This window comes from Platichthys flesus, chromosome 24 (genome assembly GCF_949316205.1).
Source record: "Platichthys flesus chromosome 24, fPlaFle2.1, whole genome shotgun sequence".
Taxonomy (NCBI): Eukaryota; Metazoa; Chordata; class Actinopteri; order Pleuronectiformes; family Pleuronectidae; genus Platichthys; species Platichthys flesus.
Window position 1 is genome coordinate 15,155,134 of NC_084968.1, and position 25,282 is coordinate 15,180,415.

The 25,282-nt window shown below is 50.8% G+C and overlaps 2 protein-coding genes across 3 annotated transcripts in view; one reads left to right on the top strand and one right to left on the bottom strand.

Moving 5' to 3' along the window:
* The window catches only part of actn3b (actinin alpha 3b), a 20,205-nt gene extending 3,125 nt beyond the window's left edge, over nt 1–17,080 (top strand). Inside the window, exons 2-21 of the mRNA XM_062384014.1 lie at nt 7,108–7,222; nt 7,505–7,624; nt 8,173–8,259; nt 9,000–9,087; nt 9,344–9,422; nt 9,592–9,673; nt 9,764–9,849; nt 9,940–10,032; nt 10,377–10,607; nt 10,717–10,864; nt 11,301–11,451; nt 12,769–12,877; nt 13,057–13,197; nt 13,489–13,671; nt 13,890–14,024; nt 14,518–14,697; nt 14,775–14,921; nt 15,059–15,124; nt 15,246–15,404; nt 15,506–17,080. Of these exons, the coding sequence (XP_062239998.1) occupies nt 7,108–7,222; nt 7,505–7,624; nt 8,173–8,259; nt 9,000–9,087; nt 9,344–9,422; nt 9,592–9,673; nt 9,764–9,849; nt 9,940–10,032; nt 10,377–10,607; nt 10,717–10,864; nt 11,301–11,451; nt 12,769–12,877; nt 13,057–13,197; nt 13,489–13,671; nt 13,890–14,024; nt 14,518–14,697; nt 14,775–14,921; nt 15,059–15,124; nt 15,246–15,404; nt 15,506–15,664 (2,559 nt within the window). The 3' untranslated portion in view covers nt 15,665–17,080. The remainder of the gene's footprint in view (nt 1–7,107; nt 7,223–7,504; nt 7,625–8,172; nt 8,260–8,999; nt 9,088–9,343; nt 9,423–9,591; nt 9,674–9,763; nt 9,850–9,939; nt 10,033–10,376; nt 10,608–10,716; nt 10,865–11,300; nt 11,452–12,768; nt 12,878–13,056; nt 13,198–13,488; nt 13,672–13,889; nt 14,025–14,517; nt 14,698–14,774; nt 14,922–15,058; nt 15,125–15,245; nt 15,405–15,505) is intronic.
* Nucleotides 13,211–25,059, bottom strand: prkd4 (protein kinase D4). Of its 2 annotated transcripts, XM_062384013.1 has the most exons (20): nt 24,954–25,059; nt 24,319–24,470; nt 22,206–22,344; nt 21,911–22,042; nt 21,676–21,830; nt 21,414–21,603; nt 21,242–21,325; nt 21,024–21,165; nt 20,733–20,856; nt 20,578–20,655; nt 19,514–19,736; nt 19,313–19,332; nt 19,132–19,204; nt 18,916–19,022; nt 18,674–18,835; nt 18,247–18,345; nt 17,899–18,166; nt 17,602–17,687; nt 17,331–17,509; nt 13,211–13,370 (listed from the first exon to the last, which is right to left on the bottom strand). In XM_062384013.1, exons 2-19 carry the CDS (start codon nt 24,457–24,459, stop codon nt 17,345–17,347), a joined length of 2,388 nt encoding a protein of 795 aa, XP_062239997.1. In that variant the 5' UTR covers nt 24,460–24,470; nt 24,954–25,059; the 3' UTR covers nt 13,211–13,370; nt 17,331–17,344. The 2 variants fall into 2 exon arrangements, with proteins under 2 accessions (XP_062239997.1, XP_062239996.1); XM_062384012.1 differs by lacking the exons at nt 24,319–24,470; nt 24,954–25,059 and having other exon boundaries at nt 13,212–13,370; nt 22,206–23,144.
* Between the last annotated feature and the right edge of the window lie 223 nt (nt 25,060–25,282).

Genomic DNA, 25,282 nt, shown 5'->3' on the forward strand with positions numbered 1-25,282 from the left:
GATGTGAGAGGACAGACAGATGTGAGAGGACAGGGGGACGACTTCACCTCCGTCTTCTCTCGGCCATTTTATTATCATTTCATCTCAGTAACCAAGAGATGACTAACACAACCTGCGTCGACTAACACAACCTGCGTCCTCATGACACAACCAGCACTCGATAACACAACCTGCATCCTCATGACACAACCAGCACTCGATAACACAACCTGCATCCTCATGACACAACCAGCACTCGATAACACAACCTGCGTCCTCATGACACAACCAGCACTCGATAACACAACCTGCGTCCTCATGACACAACCAGCACTCGATAACACAACCTGCGTAGGAAGTGACACAACCTGCGTCCCCGGGAAAGATCACAACCTGAGTAGGAGGTGTTCAGAGAAGTGGAGCTGCTCACTGAGTGGAGCTCTACTGGGGGACATGACCTACACATACTGGTTTCGTGGGCTCATCACCAGCCGGACTGGTTCAGCTGAGCTTCTTCTGAACATGAACACAAAGGAATTCATATTCTGATGATTCATATTCAATTGTCTTGATAATTAGTGGAATAAACATTTCTCTGTGGGCGAGGACAGAACTTCGTGCTCGTGGTGGTGCAGCAGGCGGACGGAGCTCCCACCTGAGACATGGGTCCACAGGAAGTGGTTCCCAGTAACCGTAGCTCTGGAGACACTGGTTTCTTCTCTTGGTTGGATCACAGGCGCCTCTGCTGAGATCCTCCTGAAGGAGGAGTGTGTCCTCCTGAATGGTTCAACATCAGGTGTCTTCCTGAGGGACGCATGGAAGGATCCTCTGAGATCACATGAGGAACATGTGGGTTGAACTAAAGGTTCTTCTCTCTGAACTGATCTGGGATCTGTTCATCCAGACTAAAGAGGAGGAAGTGAATGGGTTTCTGGAGAACTGATGAAATGGAGATTGGAACCTTCACCTCAGTCCTAGCTGGGATCATTAATGAGGAAGTGGCACCTGCTCCACTGAACTGGGCATTCCCACAATGCACCTGGGAGATCGTGGCTTCCTGGATTCCCTCTGTCAGGGTCATGTGATCCCAGGACGGGGGGGGGGGGGGGGGGGGACTTCATTGAGCGGATCTCTGCTCCTTGTCTCATCTCCACCTCCTGACCGGAGGAGCACAGAGTTCTTCTTCTTGATGGTTCCTGAGCTCAGCTTCTTCAGGAGAGGTTCTCCAGATCTTATGGAACCAGGTCACAGACTAAAGATTGAAAACTAATGTGTGAGAAGCACCAGGAGGAGCTGGAGCCGTGCTGTGTGTCTGGTTTTGTGTGCGTCTTGTGTGTGAGTCTAGGAGCTAAACGTAAGTGGAGAGGTGACAGAACTTGCAGTCAGATCAAATAGCAGTTGCTATTCCAGAAGCCGTGTCCATGTAGGGAGGCGTCTATAAACTGCCCCGGAGCAGCCGAGGAGCCCGGGAGGCCGGAGGAGGCCGGGGGGGGGGGGGGGGGGGGGACATGTTCTTGGTTTTATTAGCATGACGGCGTGGATCCGGTGAGTGCACCACCCGGACGCAGCTCGGAGACAGTTTCCTGATCGGGTTGTGAGCGTGAGAGGAGCTGAACGTGGAGGAGAAGGTTGAGGAGCTGTGAGAGCCCCCCCCCCCCCCCCCTTCACACTCTGTCCAGGAAGCATCACATCACTCTCCTCTGATAATGAGACGATCTGTAGAAAAATGAACTGAGCTCATAATGGGGGGGGGGGGGGGGGGTGCAGGCTGGATATTTATAGGCTGGTGGCAGCAGACGCTTCAGTCATCAGTCGGACGTCTGCTGAGGCGAGAGGTCTCTTATAATAGATCTGACGTGGTGAAGATATCGTTACGTTCTCTTTAAGATGCTGAAGATCATTTTGATTTCACCTCCACGTGAGAGATGATTGGATTTCCCTCAGAGGAGGTCGGAGACAAACCAGTCAGTGATTATTGTCTGTTGTCTCAGAGCAGCTGGCGTCCTGAGGGACGAGGCCGCGGTCACATGGTCCCTTCAGTGTCTCAACCTGCAAATAACAAGATGAGGTCACACTGTAAGATCATCCGACCCCAGATCTGTGATGAGCCAGAAGTAGAATCACTGGGTTCACTGGGACCAGTGAGCAGTGAGCGCTGGAAGCTGCATGTTACCACAGAGCAGTTCTCAAGGTCGCTCGCTCAGGAGGAATTAGCTGACCCCAGATCTGCCTGGACGGTTCTGCTTCTTATTTCAGAGGAAGAAGATGCGAACTGAAATCAGACCCCCCCCCCCCCCCCCCCCCCAAGCCACAGTCATAAATCCTCCACGACCACGTCCACCACAGACGACTCGACAGACTGCTGCAGCATCGATCCTGCAGCCGGTCCATTCATCTGCTGACCAGGAGGAGCAGAGGAGCAGGAGAGCAGAGGAGCAGAGGAGCAGGAGAGCAGAGGAGCAGGAGAGCAGAGGAGCAGGAGAGCAGAGGAGCAGAGGAGCAGAGGAGCAGAGGAGCAGAGCTGGACTCCATGTTCCCAGGAGCTCCTGAACTCAGACAGATGTGTGAGAACATGTGATTGAGCTGCTCTGGTGGAGAACCTGGTGCAGGATGAGCTGCAGGGCCGACGGTTTCAACGAGGCACATATTGTGTTAGTATTTGTGTGGTTGTGTACTTCACTCCTCAGAAGACTCACAACAGAGCCTGATGTTGTTGGTACAGAACTCCTCTTTAAAGCATTAGCATTGTTCCCAGTGTGTTAGTGGTCTGTCATCACCTGTTCTCTCACCATCTGAAATCCCTCTGCCCACAGTACAGCTCACTGGCATGTGGCACAGACACACACAGACACACACCCTCACACACAGACACACACAGTAGGCCTTTCATCCCCTCAACACAGACACAGATCCATCTGGCCCCAGGCCCCTCAGCCAGGCGGGGGGGGACCTGTGTCAGCAGGGTCTCTGGGGTCTCAGCCCGTTAAGTCCAGGGGGAAAGAACCGCTCATGAACTGAAGCTGCTGACGAGTCACTCTACTGGTAACCATTATGTCACCAGTCCCATGATATGCTCCCAGGTTATGATTCAATATGAGAATCTTCAGAATCTTCTTCTGAGTGTCTGGAAGGCCGTGAAGGTTCAGAGCTGACCCACAGGGATCTGAGGAGCTCGTTCCTTCTTCACGTTGACGCCACAGACCCGGTTCCTCCGGTACCAGGTTCCATTTCCTGTTAACTTCTCTTTAGCAGTGTGTTGATTGGTAGCCTGGCGCAAGTTGTGTGTCCTGTTGTGTGATTGTGTAATTGGTTGTTGTTACGCATTGGTGTACATGTGATCATATATGATAAAGAAAATCCTACCTCTCATATTTGACAAGATACAAGATTTGGTTTAAGTGAAAAAAGACTAAAACATTTATAGTTTATGAAAATATTTTTTTATATTCAAAGTATAATTACAGCTCCACACAAAATGCCTGAGCAGCTTCCTCCTTGACGAACAGTCTGTGACATGATGACGAGTCTTCAGCTGGAAATAGACGAACACTAGAAGCTGTGGTTTCCTCTGGAGCATGAGGCCACGCCCCCTTCAGGGAACCACTCCCCCACGGGGGGGGGGGGGCAGCAGGGGCCCAGATGTGGACAGATGTGTCCTGGTGTGAGGATGAGGGGAGGAGGGTTCAGGGCATTAGAGGTGTGTGTTTGGATGGGGGGGGGGGGGGTATTTAAAGCCTGGTGGGGTGGAAGGAGAGAGGGTGAGGGGGGGTCGGGTGGTGGCTCCACCTGTCGTACCACCTCTCACCTGTCACCTGATCGGCTGATTGACAGCTGTCACAGTGACGTCACACGTGAAGACAGACACACAAACAGACACTGGTGTTGAAGCTCCGCCTCCAGATCAGAATTTATAGAAGAACCAACGTGAGGTTTGTGTTTCACTTTTAATACAAAGCTCTTTTCAAAACTGCTCATTAAAAACTGCTCATTAAAAACTGGAGATAAAAAGTAATTGTGAGTCAAACGCTCCAGTTCCAGGAAACAGACGCACATCTGTTAGTGTTGACTTGTTGTTAGTTGTGGGTTTTTAATGTGAGGAAGACGCACATTGTGTCCACCAGGGGAAAGTGGAGGTTAGTGTTTTTACCAGTGTGTTTAAGGATATCTTTAATCTGAGCTGCTCTCGGTGTGCACGGTTGTGTTGCGGTTGTGTTGTGTATTATTTCTACTGACGTCAGTATCTCCACAGAAAGCAGCTCTGTCTTAGATTTATCTTTGAAAACATTAAGTGTGAATGTGTGTGTCCTTGTGCATCACTGACATACTGACCTCATAAACAAAAGAGCAGTGTGTATTTATGTGACGGGTTTTATAGTGTTGCAGAGGCATGTGAGCAGGCCATGACTTGTGTGTGTGTGTCTGTGAGTGTGTGCGTGAGAGACAAAGGTGGCTGCGGTGGGACAGGTGTGTCCTCCGTGTCAACCTTACAGGCTCTAAGTATTTTCGGCAGTGAGACATAAATACACACAATTCTCTCAGCGTCTACACAAGCCTGTGGGTTCCAGCACGTCTGAGGGTTTTAGATCCTCGAGTGATTCAACAAAGTCTAATTGTTTTAATAACATCGTTTAATTTTATAATATTAAACCGTTGAAACCAGTAATCAAACCAGGACTGAGAAACACACACAACCAAGTTCCTACTTCTTAACTTAACACAAACGATGGTGGAGGAGAACAGATCAAACTCAGAACCTTCATCAAGCTTCACTTCATCTTCACAAGCCTCCAACAATTTCAATTAGCTATAAAAATACAATCTATTATTAAACTTCATGTGTTACCTGTAATTAATAAAGGTAAATAAGATTAAAGAACCATAACATGGATTATGATGGATCTGGTGAGGATTTCTGTCAAAGTTTCTGATTGACACATGCCCCGCCCTTTTGTGTAACATCACCCCCATGACGTCATGTGATTTCAGTCACATGACGTCCTTGTTAAGTTATGTAACTTAAATTCACCCAGAATTCTCCCTGTTTGTGATCCAACAAAACGAGGTGATCTCCAGCTGTGAGAGAACGTTTTGTGATTTAAGGAAATAGTCATTTTAAGAATGAGATAAACACGACCTCATTTTTATTACTAAAGTATTAATATTATAACAAGGTGTTTCAGAACATCATTCAGTCCTTCAAACATTTTGAGCTAACGATGCTAAACATCTGGATCCATGGTGCTAATCCTGCTCATGACTGCCCCCAGAGGCCCACAGCAGGAACTGCATCAGCTCTTTGAGGGACGTGTGTGTGTGTGTGTGTGTGTGTGTGTGTGTGTGTGTGTGTGTGTGGGTGTAGGTATGACAGGCATTCAACTGGGCCACCATGACCTCATTTAACAAGAAGGCCGGGCTGAGCCAGGCTAGACGGACAGGTGGGGACAGACGGGAGGGGGGGGCAGAGGGGAGGTGCTTGAGGAGGAGGTGTCACTCAGGGAGGACAGATAACTGGTCTGAGGTTCTGGATCTGATGGATCCGGATTTCAATCACACCTGCTCCTCTTTGATGTGGACTCCTTCTGTTTCCCACACGTTCTCCAGTTTATTATTTTATATCTCCTCCACCTCCTCCTGCTCCTCCTCCTCCTCCTCCTGCTCCTCCTCCTGCTCCTCCTCCTCCTCCTCCTGCTCCTGCTCCTCCTCCTCCTCCTCCTCCTCCTCCTCCTCTCTGTCTTGGACCCTCTACAGTTCTCCTCAGGAATCCTGTCTCCTCAGCTGTCCAACAGTGTCCCATAGCAACCCGATTTAGCCTCAGGCCCCGCCTCCTCTTGGCCCTCCCACCACCAGGTCTTATCTCCTCCTCCTCCTCCTCCTCCTCCTCCTCCTCCTCCTCCTCCTCCTCCTCCTCTCTGTCTTGGACCCTCTACAGTTCTCCTCAGGAATCCTGTCTCCTCAGCTGTCCACCAGTGTCCCATAGCAACCCGATTTAGCCTCAGGCCCCGCCTCCTCTTGGCCCTCCCACCACCAGGTCTTATCTCCTCCTCCTCCTCCTGCTCCCCCTCCTCCTCCTGCTCCCCCTCCTCTGCTCACCTCCTCGGCCCGGTGGAGTCTGTCTAAATATGGTCATGCATGGTAAAGAAGACGAGCACCTGCTGGGACCCGGTGGCCTCCTCTGCTCTCTCCCTTACGTCCAATTACACTCTCTCTCTCCTCTCTCTCTCTCCTCTCACTCTTCACTCCTCTCTCTCCTCTCTCTCCTCTCTCTCCTCTCCTCTCACTCTTCACTCCTCACTAGTCTCTCTCCTCCCTCTCTCTCCTCTCACTCCTCACTCCTCCCTCCTCTCTCCTCCTCACTCCTCTCACTCCTCCCTCTCTCTCTCTCTCTCCTCCCTCCTCTCACTCACTCCTCACTCCTCCCTCCTCTCTCCTCTCACTCCTCTCACTCCTCTCACTCCTCCTTCTCTCTCCTCTCACTCCTCCTTCTCTCTCCTCTCACTCCTCCCTCTCTCTCCTCTCTCTCCTCTCTCTCCTCCCTCCTCTCACTCACTCCTCACTCGTTACTCCTCTCTCTCCTCTCAATCCTCTCTCTCCTCTCACTCGTCTCTCCTCACTCCTCTCACTCGTCTCTCCTCTCTCCTCACTCCTCTCTCTCCTCTCACTCCTCACTCCTCTCTCTCTCCTCCCTCCTCTTTCCTCCCTCCTCACTCCTCCCTTCTCTCACTCCTCTCTCTCCTCTCACTCGTCTCTCCTCTCACTCCTCACTCCTCTCTCTCTCCTCTCACTCCTCACTCCTCTCTCTCTCCTCCCTCCTCACTCCTCTCTCTCTCCTCCCTCCTCACTCCTCCCTTCTCTCACTCCTCTCACTCCTCTCTCTTCAGTGCAGACATCAGACCTGGTAACACACTCACTTACTTAGAAAGTAAGAACTCGTCTCTCGTCACATGTCACTCGTTGGCCAATGAACACTCTAGAACCCCCCCCCCCCTTCTACCAGACTCATTAAACCTGAAACAAGATGTTCACTGATCACATCTGTTTGTTCTCTTTGTGGTGATGTCACTTCACGTGGATGTTTCTGTCACACATGTATATAACACGTGTGTCCCCCCCCCCCCCCCCCCCCCTCAGACCTTCACAGCTTGGTGTAACTCCCACCTGAGGAAGGCCGGGACACAGATCGAGAACATTGAAGAGGATTTCAGGAATGGCCTCAAACTCATGCTGCTGCTGGAGGTCATATCAGGTGGAGTCCACGACACTGTGATCATGTGATACTGATCTGTCAGTAATCAATAACAACAACAACAACAATATACTGAGATGTTCTGAGGGATGAACCCTGAAGACGATGTCAATATGAAAGTGTTTGTTTGTCTTTAAGAGACAAAGGAGACGCTCAGTTTCATTTGAGGAGCAGCTTCACAGACATTTAGAACATTTACTCAAACGTTTAATTGTTGATTCAAATCTTGTGTAAGTGTATTTTGTGTTTCCGCCCTGTAGTAAACATTGTGTGTGTCTTCAGGCGAGCGGCTGCCCAAACCCGACAAGGGCAAGATGCGTTTCCATAAGATCGCCAACGTGAACAAGGCCCTGGACTTCATCTGCAGCAAGGGAGTGAAGCTGGTGTCCATCGGGGCTGAGGGTGAGTGGTCTCCTCTACTCCATCAACACACAAACACACACACACACACACACACACACACAGCTGAACTGCAGCTCAACGGAAAAATCATCTGTCAAAGTGAAATGTGGTTTTAAAGACGTTTTCCTCAAACAGTGAAATCGTCTCGATAGAAGAACAAACTTCTAAATATTAGAAGTTAAAACCTTTATTATTGAATTCAATGAGATGTTCAGTGAAATGTTCAAAACCCATTTTCACGCTCGGGTTTGACATCAATCTGAATCTGTTGGGTTCTGAGGTCAAACGGGGTCAAACCACAGAAACACACTGTGACGCTCACTTGTGTAACTTTGTGCTCAGAAGTTGTTGGACTGAAGAAAATTCACTTCACACAAAAACTCTCTAACGAGCTCAGGAGCCTTCAGGCCGCACGGAATTCAATTAGTGTCGAGAACTTCAAACAATCTTCTGACCAGTAGAGAGTCACAGGACCTAGTCTTCATCTTCACCACTAATGTGTGTGTTTGTGTGTTTGTGTGTGTCTGTGTGTCTGTGTGTCTGTGTAGAAATCGTGGACGGTAATGGGAAGATGACCCTGGGTATGATCTGGACCATCATCCTGCGCTTTGCCATCCAGGACATCTCCGTGGAAGGTGAAGTAGAATCCTCACAACACAAGATGTTACACACTTTAAAGAATCGTTAAGAAAAAGATCGACACGTGAAATCACAACTGAGATCTTTGCACTTTGGTTTTCATACAGATTTAAATCACCAGATTCAAACATGGGAATCAGTGATGTTGTAATATGGAAGTTTATAACACCATGTTATATTGTGTTTGTGTGTCTGGTGACAAACGAACACACTTCCTGTTTGTGGTGTTTTATTCCTCAACGTTAGGGTTGTCGAGCTTAGCAAAAAACTTGGAATCAGTGTTAATTCCACACAAGAGCAACACTCTGGTTCACACACACACACAATCAAACTCACACACACACTCACACACACACATGACCCTCAAAGAGCTGATGCAGTTCTGAATCACACGTGTGTTATATGAACACAACCTAGGACCCACTTCTGAACTCACTACACACTTCCTGTTTGTGGTGTTTTATTTAATGTTAGTGACCGATGTGTGTCGAGTTTAGTGTTAATTCCACACGAGAGCAACACTCTGGTTCTGACTAATCACACGTGTGTTATATGAACACAACCTAGAACCCACTTCTGAACTCACTACACACTTCCTGTCTCTGCCAGTGCAGGACAGAATGTCTGGACCTGGTTTATTAGGATTCTGATCCTTCATGAATCCAACCTGCACATATTAAACATATTCTGACATTCAGGCCACGCCCCTTGTTCATAAAGAGTCATGTGTCTGCAGAGACCTCTGCCAAGGAGGGCCTGCTGCTGTGGTGCCAGAGGAAGACTGCCCCCTACAGGAACGTCAACGTGCAGAACTTCCACATCAGGTGGGTGGACAGCCCCCCCTGTGGCGTCACAGAGAACTGCAGCTCGTCTTCACCTGCTGCTTCCCAGATGTTCCTGTCTCTGTGTGAACACATGTTCCCTTCCTTCTTCATTACTGATCACTTTGCTTTCCTTTGCTCTTCCCTCTGTTCCGTCTTCATCCTTCGTTACTGTCCGTCTTCCTCCTCCTCCTGCTCCTCCTGCTCCTCCTGCTCCTCCTCCTGCTCCTCCTGCTCCTCCTGCTCCTCCTCCTCTCAGTTGGAAGGATGGCCTGGCTCTGTGCGCCCTCATCCACAGACACAGACCCGACCTCATCGACTACTCCAAACTGAGAAAGGTGCCCTGTCCTCTCTTCTCGTGTTCCACCATCAACACTCTGTTCTCTTCTTCTTCACTCCTGTTTCTGTTCAGATGCTTTCTGCCTTCATCTCATATTTCACAGAACTTTACCACATGAAGTTGTTTGTAGATATGACAGATGACATGTCCTGTGTGTGTGTGTGCAGGACGACCCCATTGGAAACCTGAACACCGCCTTCGAGGTGGCTGAGAAGTTCCTGGACATCCCCAAGATGCTGGACGCTGAAGGTGAGAAACACTGGAGCTCAGGAACCAAAAACTAGAACTAAGGTTATGTGTTCATGAGGTATGATAATTGTAATATGAATCTATCCTCAGATATTGTGAACACACCCAAACCCGATGAGAAGGCCATCATGACCTACGTGTCCTGCTTCTACCACGCCTTCGCTGGAGCTGAGCAGGTCAGACGTGGTCCACTGCTTCATTAAAACGTACTAATATTTAATAAATCATATAAAAGTATCAAGTAAATGTTCATGTCCTCCTCTCAGGCTGAGACCGCCGCCAACCGCATCTGCAAAGTTCTGGCCGTGAACCAGGAGAACGAGAAGCTGATGGAGGAGTACGAGAAGCTGGCGAGTGAGGTGAGAGAAAACTCCTCCTCTCATATCCCTGCTCCTCCTCTTCCTCATCCTCGTCTTTACTTTCCCATGAATAACTGATTAACTTACTTTTATTACAAAGACCAGTGGAACTAAGAGGGACTAGGTGAAGGTCAAAGGTCAAGTTAGATAGAATCTTGAAGATAGTTTGGTAAGAATTGATGAAGAAGAGACGAAGTTTCATTTGATCTAAAATCAAAAATCATTTAACCACAAAAAAACGAATCCAGACCAAATGTCCCGACGATGGAAACATGTCAGAGTGATGAATATAAAGCTTCGTATGAATATGAGATGATTGAACTGACTCTTGATGACCTGTGCAGCTGCTGGAGTGGATCCGCCGCACCATCCCCTGGCTGGAGAACCGCCTGACGGAGCAGACCATGCGCGCCATGCAGCAGAAGCTGGAGGACTTCCGGGACTACCGCCGCATCCACAAGCCGCCTCGCGTGCAGGAGAAGTGTCAGCTGGAGATCAACTTCAACACCCTGCAGACCAAGCTGCGGCTCAGCAACCGGCCCGCCTTCATGCCCTCCGAGGGCAAGATGGTGTCGGTGAGACAGCAGCCTCCACCAGGCTTCACGGGCTCTCAGCCCTGATATCATGATCTCCATGAATACATAAACTCTAAACCTCCTCCTCCTCCTCCTCCTCCTCCTCCAGGACATCGCCAACGCCTGGAAGGGTCTGGAGCAGGTGGAGAAGGGCTACGAGGAGTGGCTGCTGACGGAGATCCGGCGCCTGGAGAGACTCGACCACCTGGCGGAGAAGTTCAAGCAGAAGTGTGCGATGCACGAGTCCTGGACCGGAGGTGAGAGCTCAGAGAAGCAGCTCTGAGGTCAGATCTCCTGGTTCCACTCAAGACAAGTTGGAGCTTCTATTTTCTATTGTTGATAATGATAATGAGTTAAAGTGTGTAGTCCCTCTGGATATTACCCATGAGCCTCTGCTCCCTGAACCTGAAGAGCTGCAGCTGTAACAAATCTTCATGTGTCACAGTTTCCTGCTGAATCATTGGAGATGAACTCTGGTTGTTAATAACTTGTGAGTGTTATGAACTGATCTCAGTTCAGCTTCACTCTTCAGCTGCAGCTGGTTGTGTCTGTGACTCTCAGTCAGTTGTTCTCTCAGGAGATGAACCCACTCAGCAGAGTCACAGAGAACAGACGCTCAGGGAGAGAAGGAGGAAACTTTATCATGTTCACACTCACACATCAGACTCCCCCCCCCCCCCCGGTGTGTTTCAGGTAAGGAGGACCTGTTGTCCCAGAAGGATTACGAGTCAGCTTCTCTGATGGAGATCCGAGCCCTCATGAGGAAGCACGAGGCCTTCGAGAGCGACCTCGCCGCTCACCAGGACCGAGTGGAGCAGATCGCCGCCATCGCCCAGGAGCTGAAGTAAGAGAGGAGGAGGAGGAGGAGGAGGAGGAGGAGGAGAGGGAGGAGGAGGAGGAGGTGTAGATGAGGGTTCCTTACATGACGATCACAGGGAAATAAAGATGGAGAGGAGGAAATGTGCTGTGTTGGAAACCGAAGGAGGTAGAGAGAGCTTCAGATGGTCGAGGTAGAAGAATATGAGAAGAACAAAAGGTTCAACAGACGAGTGGAGAGCATATTAATGAGAGAGATGAATTATGGAAGAGCAGAACCCTCTTGATCTCAACGTCTCCTCCATCTCGTGAGCTCTGTGATGATCTACACAGTAAATCACCACAACGCTGAATATGAATTAATGTCAAACCTCATTTATCATGACTTCAGAAGCTAAACGCTCTCAGGTGACCTCTGTGTCTCAGGTGACCTCTGTCTCTCAGGTGACCTCTGAGTCTCAGGTGACCTCTGTGTCTCAGGTGACCTCTGTGTCTCAGGTGACCTCTGAGTCTCAGGTGACCTCTGTGTCTCAGGTGACCTCTGTCTCTCAGGTGACCTCTGTGTCTCAGGTGACCTCTTTCTCTCAGGTGACCTCTGTGTCTCAGGTGACCTCTGTCTCTCAGGTGACCTCTGTGTCTCAGGTGACCTCTGTGTCGCAGATGACCTCTGTCTCTCAGGTGACCTCTGTCTCTCAGGTGACCTCTGTGTCTCAGGTGACCTCTGGGTCTCAGGTGACCTCTGTGTCGCAGATGACCTTTGTGTCTCAGGTGACCTCTGTCTCTCAGGTGACCTCTGTGTCTCAGGTGACCTCTGTCTCTCAGGTGACCTCTGTGTCTCAGGTGACCTCTGTCTCTCAGGTGACCTCTGTGTCTCAGGTGACCTCTGTCTCTCAGGTGACCTCTGTGTCTCAGGTGACCTCTGTGTCTCAGGTGACCTCTGTGTCTCAGGTGACCTCTGTGTCTCAAGTTATGATAAAGGGACAGAAGTTATTTTTTGAACTGGCAGTAGATTAGTCACTTTCTTACATTGAAGTTTATTACAGTAACAATGAAGCAGTAACTGTAATAGATTACATTTTAAATTACAGTCTTGTGTTGAAATGACAAATTTAGAGGAACAGATATTTTACACACATGAGATCACATGTTTCAGTTAGACACTTTACTTTTTACCGTTATACATCAAAGCCTGTAAATAAAGATGGCCGACACGTGTCCACCTCCATCACATGGACACATGTTCTGACCTGGTCCACGTCCCGTCCACTGCCATGGAGAAGCTGGGGTTCATGACCTGTTGTCCATCTTCATATGAAATGGATGAAGATGTGTTTGTCTCCCTCAGTGAGCTGGACTACCACGATGCTGCCACGGTCAACGGCCGCTGCCAGGGCATCTGTGACCAGTGGGACAACCTGGGGACCCTGACCCAGAAGAGGAGGGACGCCCTGGAGGTAGACCAGCACATAGTCATATTCATATTCATATTCATATTCATATTCATAATGTCAGAGATATATTCAGTGTTTAGCACCTTTCTAGTTGTTTCAGCTAAACTAATTGAGTTGTGCGTTGAACACAAGCTACAGTCTGAACACATGTATGTTGTGTGTGTGTGTGTGTGTGTGTGTAGCGTGTGGAGAAGCTGTGGGAGACCATTGACCAGCTGTATCTGGAGTTTGCCAAGAGGGCGGCGCCCTTTAACAACTGGATGGACGGAGCCATGGAGGACCTGCAGGACATGTTCATCGTCCACAGCATCGAGGAGATCCAGGTACACACAGCACCATGAACACACACACACACACACACACACAGATGAATCCTGTCCAGCCCAGCATCAGACCTGTGACACGCAGCTGCAGAACCACATCACATGAAGGACCCAGATTCTGATGTCCAGCTGCACATGAAGGTTCTAAACCATGAAGAAGAAGGTCACATGATCTGAAAGCAAACAGGCAGATTCAGAAGGTTTTATATATGAGGAGATAAATCCTGAGTTATGATGTGAAAAGAATTTTAAAGTAATAAAATGTTCTGGACCCCCCCCCCCCCCCCACAGAGTCTGATCACCGCTCACGACCAGTTCAAGGCCACCCTGCCCGAGGCCGACAAGGAGCGCATGGCCACCATGGGCATCCACAACGAGATCCTGAAGATCGCCCAGACCTACGGCATCAAGCTGTCGGGAATCAACCCCTACACCAACCTCACCCCCCCGGACATCAGCACTAAGTGGGACACCGTGAGTCAAATCCAACGCACCCCCCAGTCGAGGGAGCAGGACATGAGTAATGAGTAGAGATTATTAGAATGTTCTTCATGCACTTGTTCATCTGGCTCATGACAAACAGCTGACTCAGAGTCGAGGTCAGAACCAGGTTCTACGTGAACCAGAGGAGACACGTGATGCTTCCCAGTTCCTCTGCTCTGGTGTGTGATGCCCCTCTTACTGGTCTGCAGGTGAAGCACCTGGTGCCCCTCAGAGACCAAATGCTCCAGGAGGAGGTGACCAGGCAGCAGGCCAACGAGAGGCTGAGGCGCCAGTTCGCTGCCCAGGCCAACATCATCGGGCCCTGGATTCAAACCAACATGGAGGTAGGGCCGAGCAGGAAGCCTCCGTCTGATTGGACGAGCGTGAAGGAACCTCCACATGACACTTTGCTGCGTTTAGAACACGGAGTAGATCAATATTATATTATATTAAAACTCCTCATGACAAAGAAATGCAACTGATCCTTTACAGTTTAACCATGAACTTTATTATCAATAAACAAAACTCCACAATATAAACAAAAGAAAACACAAATAGATCAAACTTAAATTAAGAACACGTTTATTCAGGAAAAATAAGTTTTCATATCATTTCATAACAATTGAGCATGGAAACCAAACATTACACAGCATATTGAAAACAGTATAGTAGATCAAATAATGTAATTCAATAATTCAGAGTTGCTGATTTCATGTTATTATTTAACTCTGGCTCCTGAGTAATCTGGAGGTCATGAATTAATGGACGTGTGAACTGCTGATAACAAAGATCTACAGATAGGTCTTCATCTCCTCCTCCTGGTGTTTCCTCCTGCAGGAGATCAGCCACGTGTCCGTGGACATCGCCGGCTCCCTGGAGGAACAGATGAACAGCCTGAAACAGTACGAGCAGAACATCATCAACTACAAGTCCAACATCGACAAGCTGGAGGGCGACCACCAGCTGAGCCAGGAGTCCCTCATCTTCGACAACAAGCACACCAACTACACCATGGAGGTCAGCACCCGGAGCTCACTCTGCCTCCTCCTGCTGCTCCGTGTCATTTCCTCACTCCTCTGTTTTCCCTCCACCAGCACATCCGCGTGGGCTGGGAGCAGCTGCTCACCACCATCGCCAGAACCATCAACGAGGTGGAGAACCAGATCCTGACCCGCGACGCCAAGGGCATCAGCCAGGAGCAGCTCAACGAGTTCAGAGCCTCCTTCAACCACTTCGACCGGGTGAGGCGTTCGCTGGCCGCGGGACAAACCAGCCACACAGAGAACTCCTCTTCTCATCAGACTGTGGATTTAAAACTCAGAGGTCCTGTGAAGCATCAGGACTCGTAATGAATCCACACGTGTGTTTTCCTTTGCAGAAGAGAAACGGGATGATGGACCCAGACGACTTCCGGGCCTGCCTCATCTCCATGGGCTACGATCTGGTGAGTCCCAACATTCTGTTCTCACGACTCAGATCCCAGTTTGAACTTCACGTGTTTAACTGGAACACGACCAGTGAAGACTAGTCACTAAAGGATGCTCCCCCCCCCCCCCCCCCGACAGGGTGAGGTGGAGTTTGCTCGCATCATGACCCTGGTGGACCCCAACAACACGGGCGTGGTGACCTTCCAGGCCTTCATTGACTTCATGACCCGGGAGACCGCCGAGACCGACACCGCGGAGCAGGTCATGGCCTCCTTCAAGATCCTGGCCTCAGACAAGGTGAGAACCACTGGACCCACTGGAAACCATTCACATTAAAGTGTCTGCAGCACCGACTCAGAGTGATATGAACATGTTGAACCCCCCCCCCCCCCCCTCAGAACTACATCACGGTGGAGGAGCTGCGCCGGGAGCTGCCGCTGGAGCAGGCCGAGTACTGCATCAGCCGCATGACCCGGTACATGGCAGTGGACAGCCCGACCGGCGCCCTGGACTACATCTCCTTCTCCAGTGCCCTCTACGGAGAGAGCGACTTATAAGAAGGCCTTCTCTTCACCTCCTCTCATCCCTTCTTCCCAGCTTCCCCCTATTCCTCCTGTTCGGAGAGAGCGATTTGAAACCCTTCCACTGTCCTCCTACATTGTTCTTATCATCTTTTCCTCTTTAAATCTTAACCTCTACTCCCCCCCCCCCCCCTGTCTACACTGAGAGGGTGAGAGTAGAAGACTCTGCTCAGATCTGGACGGCCCCTCTTCTTTCGAAGCCTTTAGAGCGCCCCCGGAGGCCAGGCACTGCACTGCACTTATGTAGGAGCGTACATAAACCGACTTGTAGATGTCACCAGAAGGTGGTGACGAGGGGAAAGAGGAAGAATGGTGAGCTGAGCAGAGCCTCCTGCTCTCCGCCCTCTCGCTCTCACCTGAAGTATTTTTGTAGAAGGGTAATTAAAGAAGAACATGTGATGAAAAAGCTGGTTGTGCAGTTGGCTTGTTGGTTGTGTATTTGTGCAGATGCATGTTATGTTGAAGTTTAGAAAAGCTGTGAGTCTCAGAGTCTTGAATCGTGTAAAACCCGTCGTCAGCAGAGGAGAGTCGGGTGTTCGATTCCGGGCCACACCGAGGGGGCGTGAGCAGCAAGTCAGAGTTCTGGTTTGATTTCTGTGTGTTCTGGAATAAAGGTACTGAACCCGACGTGTGAGGCTGTGCAGCTCCTGGTTCTGTTAAATACTTGTTCTTGTCAACAGAATCGTGGAGTGCTTTTACTCTGGAACAGGAACAGGAAGTGCTTTGATCCATGAGTCTCTTCGTGGGCTCTGAACCGAGCTCGTGAACCCGGCTCAGTTTAGAACCTGAGACCTAAAGCTCGACTCCCTGCTCAGGCAGCCGGTGTGGCCCGAGCCCGACCTCCATCACACTCTGATAAAAACATTAAGACATCAAGTGGAACATGAACAGTAGCAACTATCCTCTCTATCCCGGGGATCTTAGAACCTTCAGGAGCAAACGGAGGATGAATGAGAGGATCTAGATTCTGAAGCACTGAGTGATAAACGGAGAGAGAGCAAAGCACTGTGGGTAATGTAGAGAAAAGTGAGGGCCGCGGCTCAGAAGGAAGACGGAGAGACAACGGTTGAGGCCGCAGAGGGACGTCCCACTCCTCTCCGGGGGAGGAGGGGCTTAGAGAGGGGGCGTGGACAGTGGGACAGACGGCAGGGCGTCAGGGACGTCGCGGACTGAAGAATCGAACCTGTACGTGGGACCGTGGCCGACCCGGTCAGCGAGGGGCTCATGGGTTTAATGACAGGTCGGCCATGATTACATCAGTGCGAGTTCTCCTCATTCATCTCCGTCCTTCATCCTCGACTCACTGTTCATCACTGACGCCACCAAAACCCACTTTCACCCCGTGCCACTCAATACAACACAACTTGGAATTAAACTTATTATTAAACACTTGTTTCCTGTGTCGTTATTTTCATGAACACTCCAGTGAGATTTGTTTCTCTTGATTCTTGAAACAGCAGCTTGACTGAAGGACGTGGATCAGGAGTCGGCTCCTCCCCCTGTGAGGCTGCAGGGGGCGCTGCTGCTCACTAACAGTTACACATGTTCTAATGTTCTAATGTGGACAACAGCAAAACACATGTCAGACGTCATGTGGTTCACTGCTGACTAACGAATCAGGATCTGAAGACAGAAGTCTGACCTTGACCCCCGACCTCACATGTCAGGGTCGTCCTCCGGCTCCCAGCAGAGGTGGGAGGGGAAGTCCTGGCCCGTCTCCCGGGCCCAGCGGACCCAGCGCTCCTCGTCCCCCCGGTGCGTCAGGTACCTGCAGCCCATCCTCTGCTCGAACGCCCGGAGGTCGCACCACAGCTGGAAGTCCTGAGGGAGAGAGAGAGAGAGGAGGAGCTGATCTCACAGTGTAAATATTAAATATCAATAACTTGAATAGTGAGTGATTGAAGGGGAGTGACCTGCAGCCAGGGGTGACCCAGAGCTCTGCCCACACTGAACCTCTGCCTGAGAGACACCCGCAGCAGGTTGTTGATGAGACTCACAGCTGGACAGGGACAGACACAGGGACAGAGACACATTCATTCATCTGCTCAGTGGAGACACATCGTGGAAATGTGCTGGAAGAGATTCAACTGGTTTCCATGATGCATTCAAGGACATCCAGCGACTCTGAACCACGTAGGATTCATATTTCATATGTCAGAATGCCCCTGAATGCAGCAGCAGGTGTTTGAATCCCGTGATGAGGTCGTCACCCTCCAGGGAGATGGAGGCCCAGGGCTGGCGTGGGAACATGAAGGTGGCGTTGGTGATCTGCTGCTTGATGTCCTCGTCCTCGTTGAAGGGGAACGTCCCGCTCAGGCTCACGTACATGATCACGCCCACCGACCACATGTCCAGCGAGCGGTTGTAGCCGCTGCTGCTGATGACCTCGGGCGCCAGGTAGGCCGGCGTGCCCACCACCGTGCGGCGGAAGGACTTCTCGCTGATGATGCGGGCGTAGCCGAAGTCGCACAGCTTCACCTGCGGACCCACAATGGATTCAGGGAGACGCACACACTGCACACAGCTGCTGTGAGGAGTGACTGAGTGAGGAGGCCCACCTGAGGGAGGGGCTCGGCCGAGGCCAGGAGGACGTTCTCCGGTTTGAGGTCACAGTGAGCGATGTGCTTGAAGTGCAGGTAACGCAGGGCCTCAAGGATCTGCCGGAGGAAAGGCTCATGAAGCAGGAGGAGCAGGAGGAGCAGGAGGAGCAGGAGGAGCAGGAGGAGCAGGAGGAGCAGGAGGAGCAGGAGGAGCAGGAGGAGCAGGAGGAGCAGATCCATCAACATTCTACTTGTTAGATTAGTTCAAGTTCTCTGGATGAACAGTTTCCTGAGCCCCACATCACACCCGCTCAGATATCAGCTTCCTCAACACACCTCCTCAGATCTGTTCACATCTGAGGAGGTGTCAGGAGACGTCCCCCCCCCCCCACTGGGAAGTGATGACACGTTCCTTCACACGAGCAGAAGAAGACCCTGGACTCACCTGCACCACCAGGAAGCGCGTGTTGCGTTCAGGGAGTCGTCCCTTCTCATTGGACAGGATCATCTCCAGCATGTCCCCGTGGAGCTTCTCCATCACGACGAAGACGTACTGGACGGTCTCGAACATCCCCTCCAGCAGAACCACACCGTTGTGCGACAGGTTCTGGTGGAACACACACACACACACACATCTTACCCATGTTCCATAAGAAGCAGACACACAGAGAGAGGACGTCTCCGGACCTGCAGGATGGACACTTCATTCCTCAGCTGCGTCTCCTGTCTGGTGGGAAACCGCGTCTTGTCGATGACCTTGATGGCGACTGGCCGCCCCGACTTCCTGTGAGTTCCTGCAGAGCGACACACGACTCCGTGAGGATGAATGGTGTCTGCACTCAGGAGCTGTTCATCTCATCCCTGGTGTGGTCCTTGTGTAACGACGTGGTGAAACCCTCTCACCTCGGTACACGACTCCAAACTGTCCCGAGCCCAGCACCTCGTCCGTGAAGATCTGATACACGGAGCTGACGTCCTGAAACACGTGAACACACGCTGACATGTGAACACGTGAACACACGCTGTGAACACACGTGATGTCAGGAGCTCAGTTATCAGAAAACAGAAGGAAACTGGTTCTCACCGTGTTCTGTGAACGTTGATCTGGAAACAGAATCACAGAGAAGGAACATGTTCATAACTTATTTAAAATAAACTCCTTCAAATGTTTAGGAATATTAAAAATGATTTAATTATTCTGTTTACAGCTGTTTTTATTCTTTAATGTATTGTGAGTGTTTCATTATCAGTGAAACTACCATCCAGAGGGAGGTGCAGTGCTCACCGTGCTCCTCCTCCTCGCCCCCCCCTCCCCCTCCGCTGCTCTCCACGGGCATCAGGCCCTGGTGGATGGCGCTCTCCCACGCCGGCCCCTCCTCCCCGGCCTCCACGCAGTACACCAGGGAGGCCGTCACCAGCTCGAAGGAGTGGGCGTGGTCTCCTGGGGACAGAGGCGTGGGCAGCTGGGCGGGGCCTCGGACCTGCAGCACCTCAGACAGAGGGATCTCCTGCAGGAGGAAGAGGAGGCGGGGCCACACTTTATAATGATGAGGAAAGAGTCACCGCCCTCCAGTGGTTTGGCTCCGCCCACCAGGGCAGTTTCAGTCTCCACACATTAGTCATGTAAATATGAATTTGAATGTGTCTGACTCGAGCTCATGATGAAGTTCAGTCCCTCAGAGAAAACCTTCAGTGGGACGAGCTCTTACTTTGTAGTACTTGGTGATGCTCTTACTTTGTAGTACTTGGTGATGCTCTTACTGTGTAGTACTTGGTGATGCTCTTACTTTGTAGTACTTGGTGATGCTCTTACTGTGTAGTACTTGGTGATGCTCTTACTGTGTAGTACTTGGTGATGCTCTTACTTTGTAGTACTTGGTGATGCTCTTACTGTGTAGTACATGGTGATGCTCTCACTCGGGTAGAGGGTGATGCTCTTACTTTGTAGTACTTGGTGATGCTCTTACTGTGTAGTACTTGGTGATGCTCTTACTTTGTAGTACTTGGTGCTGCTCTTACTTTGTAGTACTTGGTGATGCTCTTACTTTGTAGTACTTGGTGCTGCTCTCACTCGGGTAGAGGGTGATGCTCTTACTTTGTAGTACTTGGTGCTGCTCTCACTCGGGTAGAGGGTGATGCTCTTACTTTGTAGTACTTGGTGATGCTCTTACTGTGTAGTACTTGGTGATGCTCTTACTTTGTAGTACTTGGTGCTGCTCTCACTCGGGTACAGGGTGATGCTCTTACTGTGTAGTACTTGGTGATGCTCTTACTTTGTAGTACTTGGTGCTGCTCTCACTCGGGTACAGGGTGATGCTCTTACTGTGTAGTACTTGGTGATGCTCTTACTTTGTAGTACTTGGTGCTGCTCTCACTCGGGTACAGGGTGATGCTCTTCCAGTCCAGGATCCAGTAATGACGTTTCCTCTGAAGAAGAAACACAACAGATTATTAGTAAAGTTATCATTATTATAATATTACAAAACAACATCTGTGTCTCTTACCATTGTGTCTGTGCTGGTGTGGTGCAGCAGCCACCCCTCCCTCAGCACCCCCCCGCCTCTCGTCTTACTGTGATGCACCGATTGGACGAGACGCATCAGAGGGATGTTGCTGCTGAAGCACGGACTGATGGAGACACAGGAAGTGAGTCAGAGCCTCTAGGGGGCAGTGTGTGTGTGTGTGTCTGTGTGTGTGTGTGTGTCACTCCCAACAGCTGTGACCTCATGACATCATCCCCAGTGTCACCTTTCAGATGTGATGACATCATCAGAATAAAGTAGCAGTGCTCTGACCTCATTGGTTGTTGCTCCACCTGCTTGGTGTCGGTGGGGGCGTCGCCGTCAGAGGACATGTCGTCATCAGAGAGGTGTGGCGTGGTGATGACCTCATCGTCCTCTGGGTCGGGTTCACCGCTGTGACCTGCTGCTGTGGATTCTGGGAAAAAAGAAATCCCATCACGAGGCCTGTGACTAATCCCACACCCGCCCCCCCCGGTGAGGCGGCGGCTCACCTTCCCCGTTGACCCGGCTCCTCTCGCCCGGACAGGCCCGGGGCACCAGAGGCTCACAGCGCCGGTGGCAGTTGAACCTGCAGTCTGAGAGAAGAGGGGACGGGTTCAGGTGGAGTCTCTTATGGGAGTGGTTCGGGTGGTGGTTCTGGTCTCATGGTGGTGCTGGTCTCACCGGAGCACTGCAGCCCCTGTCTGAACAGGCCTCGGAGCAGCCGCTGGCAGCACTGGCACACGGTGGGTTTGGTGTAGCTGTGGATGTGGAAGGTGTGAGGCACCTGAGCCCTGTCCCCCCCGCCCACCCCCAGCCACACCGGGGGCTCAGCCCAGGACGGAGGCCTGGACGAGGTCCTGCTGGTGCTGATCTGCGGGGGGGGGGGGTCATCAGACACTCCACCAGTTGACGTCAGAATCAGACAAACAGAACGTGCTCTTACCTCCTCCAGGCTGCCCCCCGCCTGGTTGGAGAGGGAGAGGGTCCGGGGCCGTCGGGGGGGGAACAGGGACAGGCTGGTGCTGACCGGGCGCCGGGCCCGGCTGCAGTTGTTCGGCAACAGGAAAGCACAGCGCTTGTGGAAGTCCAGCCCACAGCCTGAGGAGAGGTGGAGGAGCTGCTGGTGAGAACCGGGGACAGGAAGTGACATGATGGATGAACGGGGGGGGGGGCCTTACCGTCACATCTCAGGCCCTGACGCACCAGGCCCCACAGCATCTCCCCACAGTGGTGGCAGAAGGTGGGGCTCCGGTACGACTGCACCACCAGCGAGTGGGGGCGGATCCTCATCTCAGTCACGGAGGCTGACCCTGGGTCAGATCACAGAGACACAGGCAGGTCAGAATATGAAGGATCATTAATATCAGCAGATATGAGACAGTCATAAAGTTCTGTGAGGACTTCATTCATCCACCAAGTTCCAGTAGTGTCATCACGAACAACCCCCCCCCCCCCCCCAGGTTGACCTCTGACCTGCGATCACGACCTCGATCAGGTCTCCGTCCTGCAGCTCGTCCTGATTGGTCAGACGCTGCAGCAGCTGCTCCGAGTCGGGCTGATGTCGGAACAGCAGAATCTTCTCCCCCCCGCCGACCACACTGCAGTCAGGAGCCTGACACACACACAAAGACACAGAGAGACACACACAGAGAGACACACACACACACACACACACACACACACAGAGACACACACACACACAGAGAGACACACACAGAGACACACACACAAACACAGAGAGAGACACACACACACACAGAGAGACACACACACACACACACACAGAGAGACACACACACACAGAGACACACACACACACAGAGAGACACACACACACACACAGAGAGACACACACAGAGACACACACACAAACACAGAGAGAGAGACACACACACACACAGAGACACACACATACACACACACACAGAGAGAGACACACACACACAGAGACACACACAGAGACACACACACACACAGAGAGACACACACACACACACACACAGACAGAGAGACACACACACGGAGACACACACACACACAGAGATACACGTACACACACACAGAGACACACACACACACACATACACACAGAGACACACACAGAGACAGAGACACAAACAGAGACAGAGACACACACACACACAGAGACAGACACACAGAGAGACACACACACACACACACACACACACACACACACACACACAGAGACACACAGAGACAGAGACACATACACACACACACACAGACACACACACACACAGAGAGAGACACACACAGAGACACACACACACACACAGAGACACACACACACAGAGAGACACACACAGACACACACAGAGAGACACACACACACAGAGAGACACACACACACAGAGAGACACACACAGAGAGAGACATACACACAGACACACACAGAGAGACACACACACACAGAGAGACACACACAGAGAGAGACACACACACACACACACACACAGAGAGACACACACACAGAGAGAGACACACACAGACACACAGACACAACTTTGATCAACCATGAACGAGCTCTGCACGTCTGCACAGCAGTTACACAAAGTCATGAAGTTGTAGGTTTGAATCCCGGGAGGACAATGAAGGGAAAGAACCTGAGGAGGAACCAGAGATTCATCATGTGACGAGCGGAGGTGTGTATAGACCTCCACTGTTCTCTCCATCATGGAGGTGAGAATAGACCTCCACTGTTCTCTCCATCATGGAGGTGTGTATAGACCTCCACTGTTCTCTCCATCATGGAGGTGTGTATAGACCTCCACTGTTCTCTCCATCATGGAGGTGAGAATAGACCTCCACTGTTCTCTCCATCATGGAGGTGTGTATAGACCTCCACTGTTCTCTCCATCATGGAGGTTTGTATAGACCTCCACTGTTCTCTCCATCATGGAGGTGAGAATAGACCTCCACTGTTCTCTCCATCATGGAGGTTTAAAGAAACGTCAGCAGAGCTCCAGAGACGTTTCTAATCTTTCACATCAGGCCTCAGTTTGTTGGAGACGTGTGTGACAGAGCTGCTCTCATGTGTGAGGTGAGTGTACAGTGAACACACACACACACACACACACACAGAGAAACCACACACCTCACAGCGCTGACCTGGAAACAGCAGCAGACGGAACCTGCCTGAGAAGCAGAGGACGACAGGAGGCTGTGGTCGGAAACTTGAGATGTCAGAGTCGACCACGCGGTGAAGAGGCAGCGTGAGACCAGCTCCACTGAGAGGAACATCTGGTCTCCAGCTCTCCACTGACAACCACCAGCTCTCCTGCTCATCACCCCAGTCAAACTATTATAATATCACAGACACATTATAGATCGAATGTTAGACACAGATCTAAAACACAGACTGCTCAGAGGAGGTTTGAATCTTTGAAACCTTCAGGACCAGTGAGTCGGAGGTTCAGATACAAACCAACAAATAACGGCTTCACTCACTGAATTTGAGAAATGAACTCAGCTTCCTGTGAAAAGTTCAAACATCTAATGAAGGACAGTTCTAAGTCACATGGTCCCTGAGCTGCAGCTGAGACCCGAGGCCTCTGTGAGTCAGTACCTTCCTCTCGATGACCTCCGCAGCCAGCCTCCTCGCATGGCGGTAGCTCAGGTTCCCGGCCGAGACTCGAACCACCTCCCTGAACAGGCCCAGCTGGAACTGGACCAGAGCCGCGGCACTGGAGGGCGTCTCTGTGGACATGGGGACGCAGCCTGCAGAGGACACGTTTCACAGACGTCAACGGGACGGCTCATATGAGAGATTCAGAGTTTGAGGTCTCTGTGAACTGGTGTCTGGTTCTTCAGAAGATGCAGGAAACCTTCACTGAACTGGTGTAAGTCACTGGTTTCCAGCCCTGTTTGTTACTGCAGCAGCTGAAGACATGAAACTGTCATTTCCATAGATTCAGATTGATATTCAACACGCTCATCATCAGTCCTCTACACAAACCTGAATTCTATCATCACACCTCTGGGACATCTTCACATCTCACAATATTAAAGGTGATAAATATCTTAATCAGCAGCTTTGTCTTTATTCAGAGACAGAATTTAATTTATAAATTTCTTCTTGACCCCTCGCTCCAACTAGTCCTGTAACTAACTGGGTTTCTACAGGAGACACACATTCTGTTCAGGATATCACTAAACCTCAGCAAAACAACATTTCATTACACCTGATGTGAGAGACCTTACTTTCTAATCCCAGTTCACCCAGTTCACCCAGCTCCGATCTGTCAGTGGCTTGTTCTCAGTCGCTCGCTGGGTCGAGTCTGTGCAGCAGCGATGAGGCGTCTGGTTTCCTCTGTGTGACTCAGGAAGCTACAGACACACAAACAGACCCACACAAGCAGACCCACACACAGCCTCTGTGACAGAGCATCTTGAGATTCACACACAGACACACCCACTTTTCATTTGTGAGGATGAAAATGTAAAAGACAAAGAACCCATGTGAAAAGTTAAATTTATTTATTGAATTTTGATGAGTCACCCGTTAGGCCCCTGCACATCATCAGTGATAC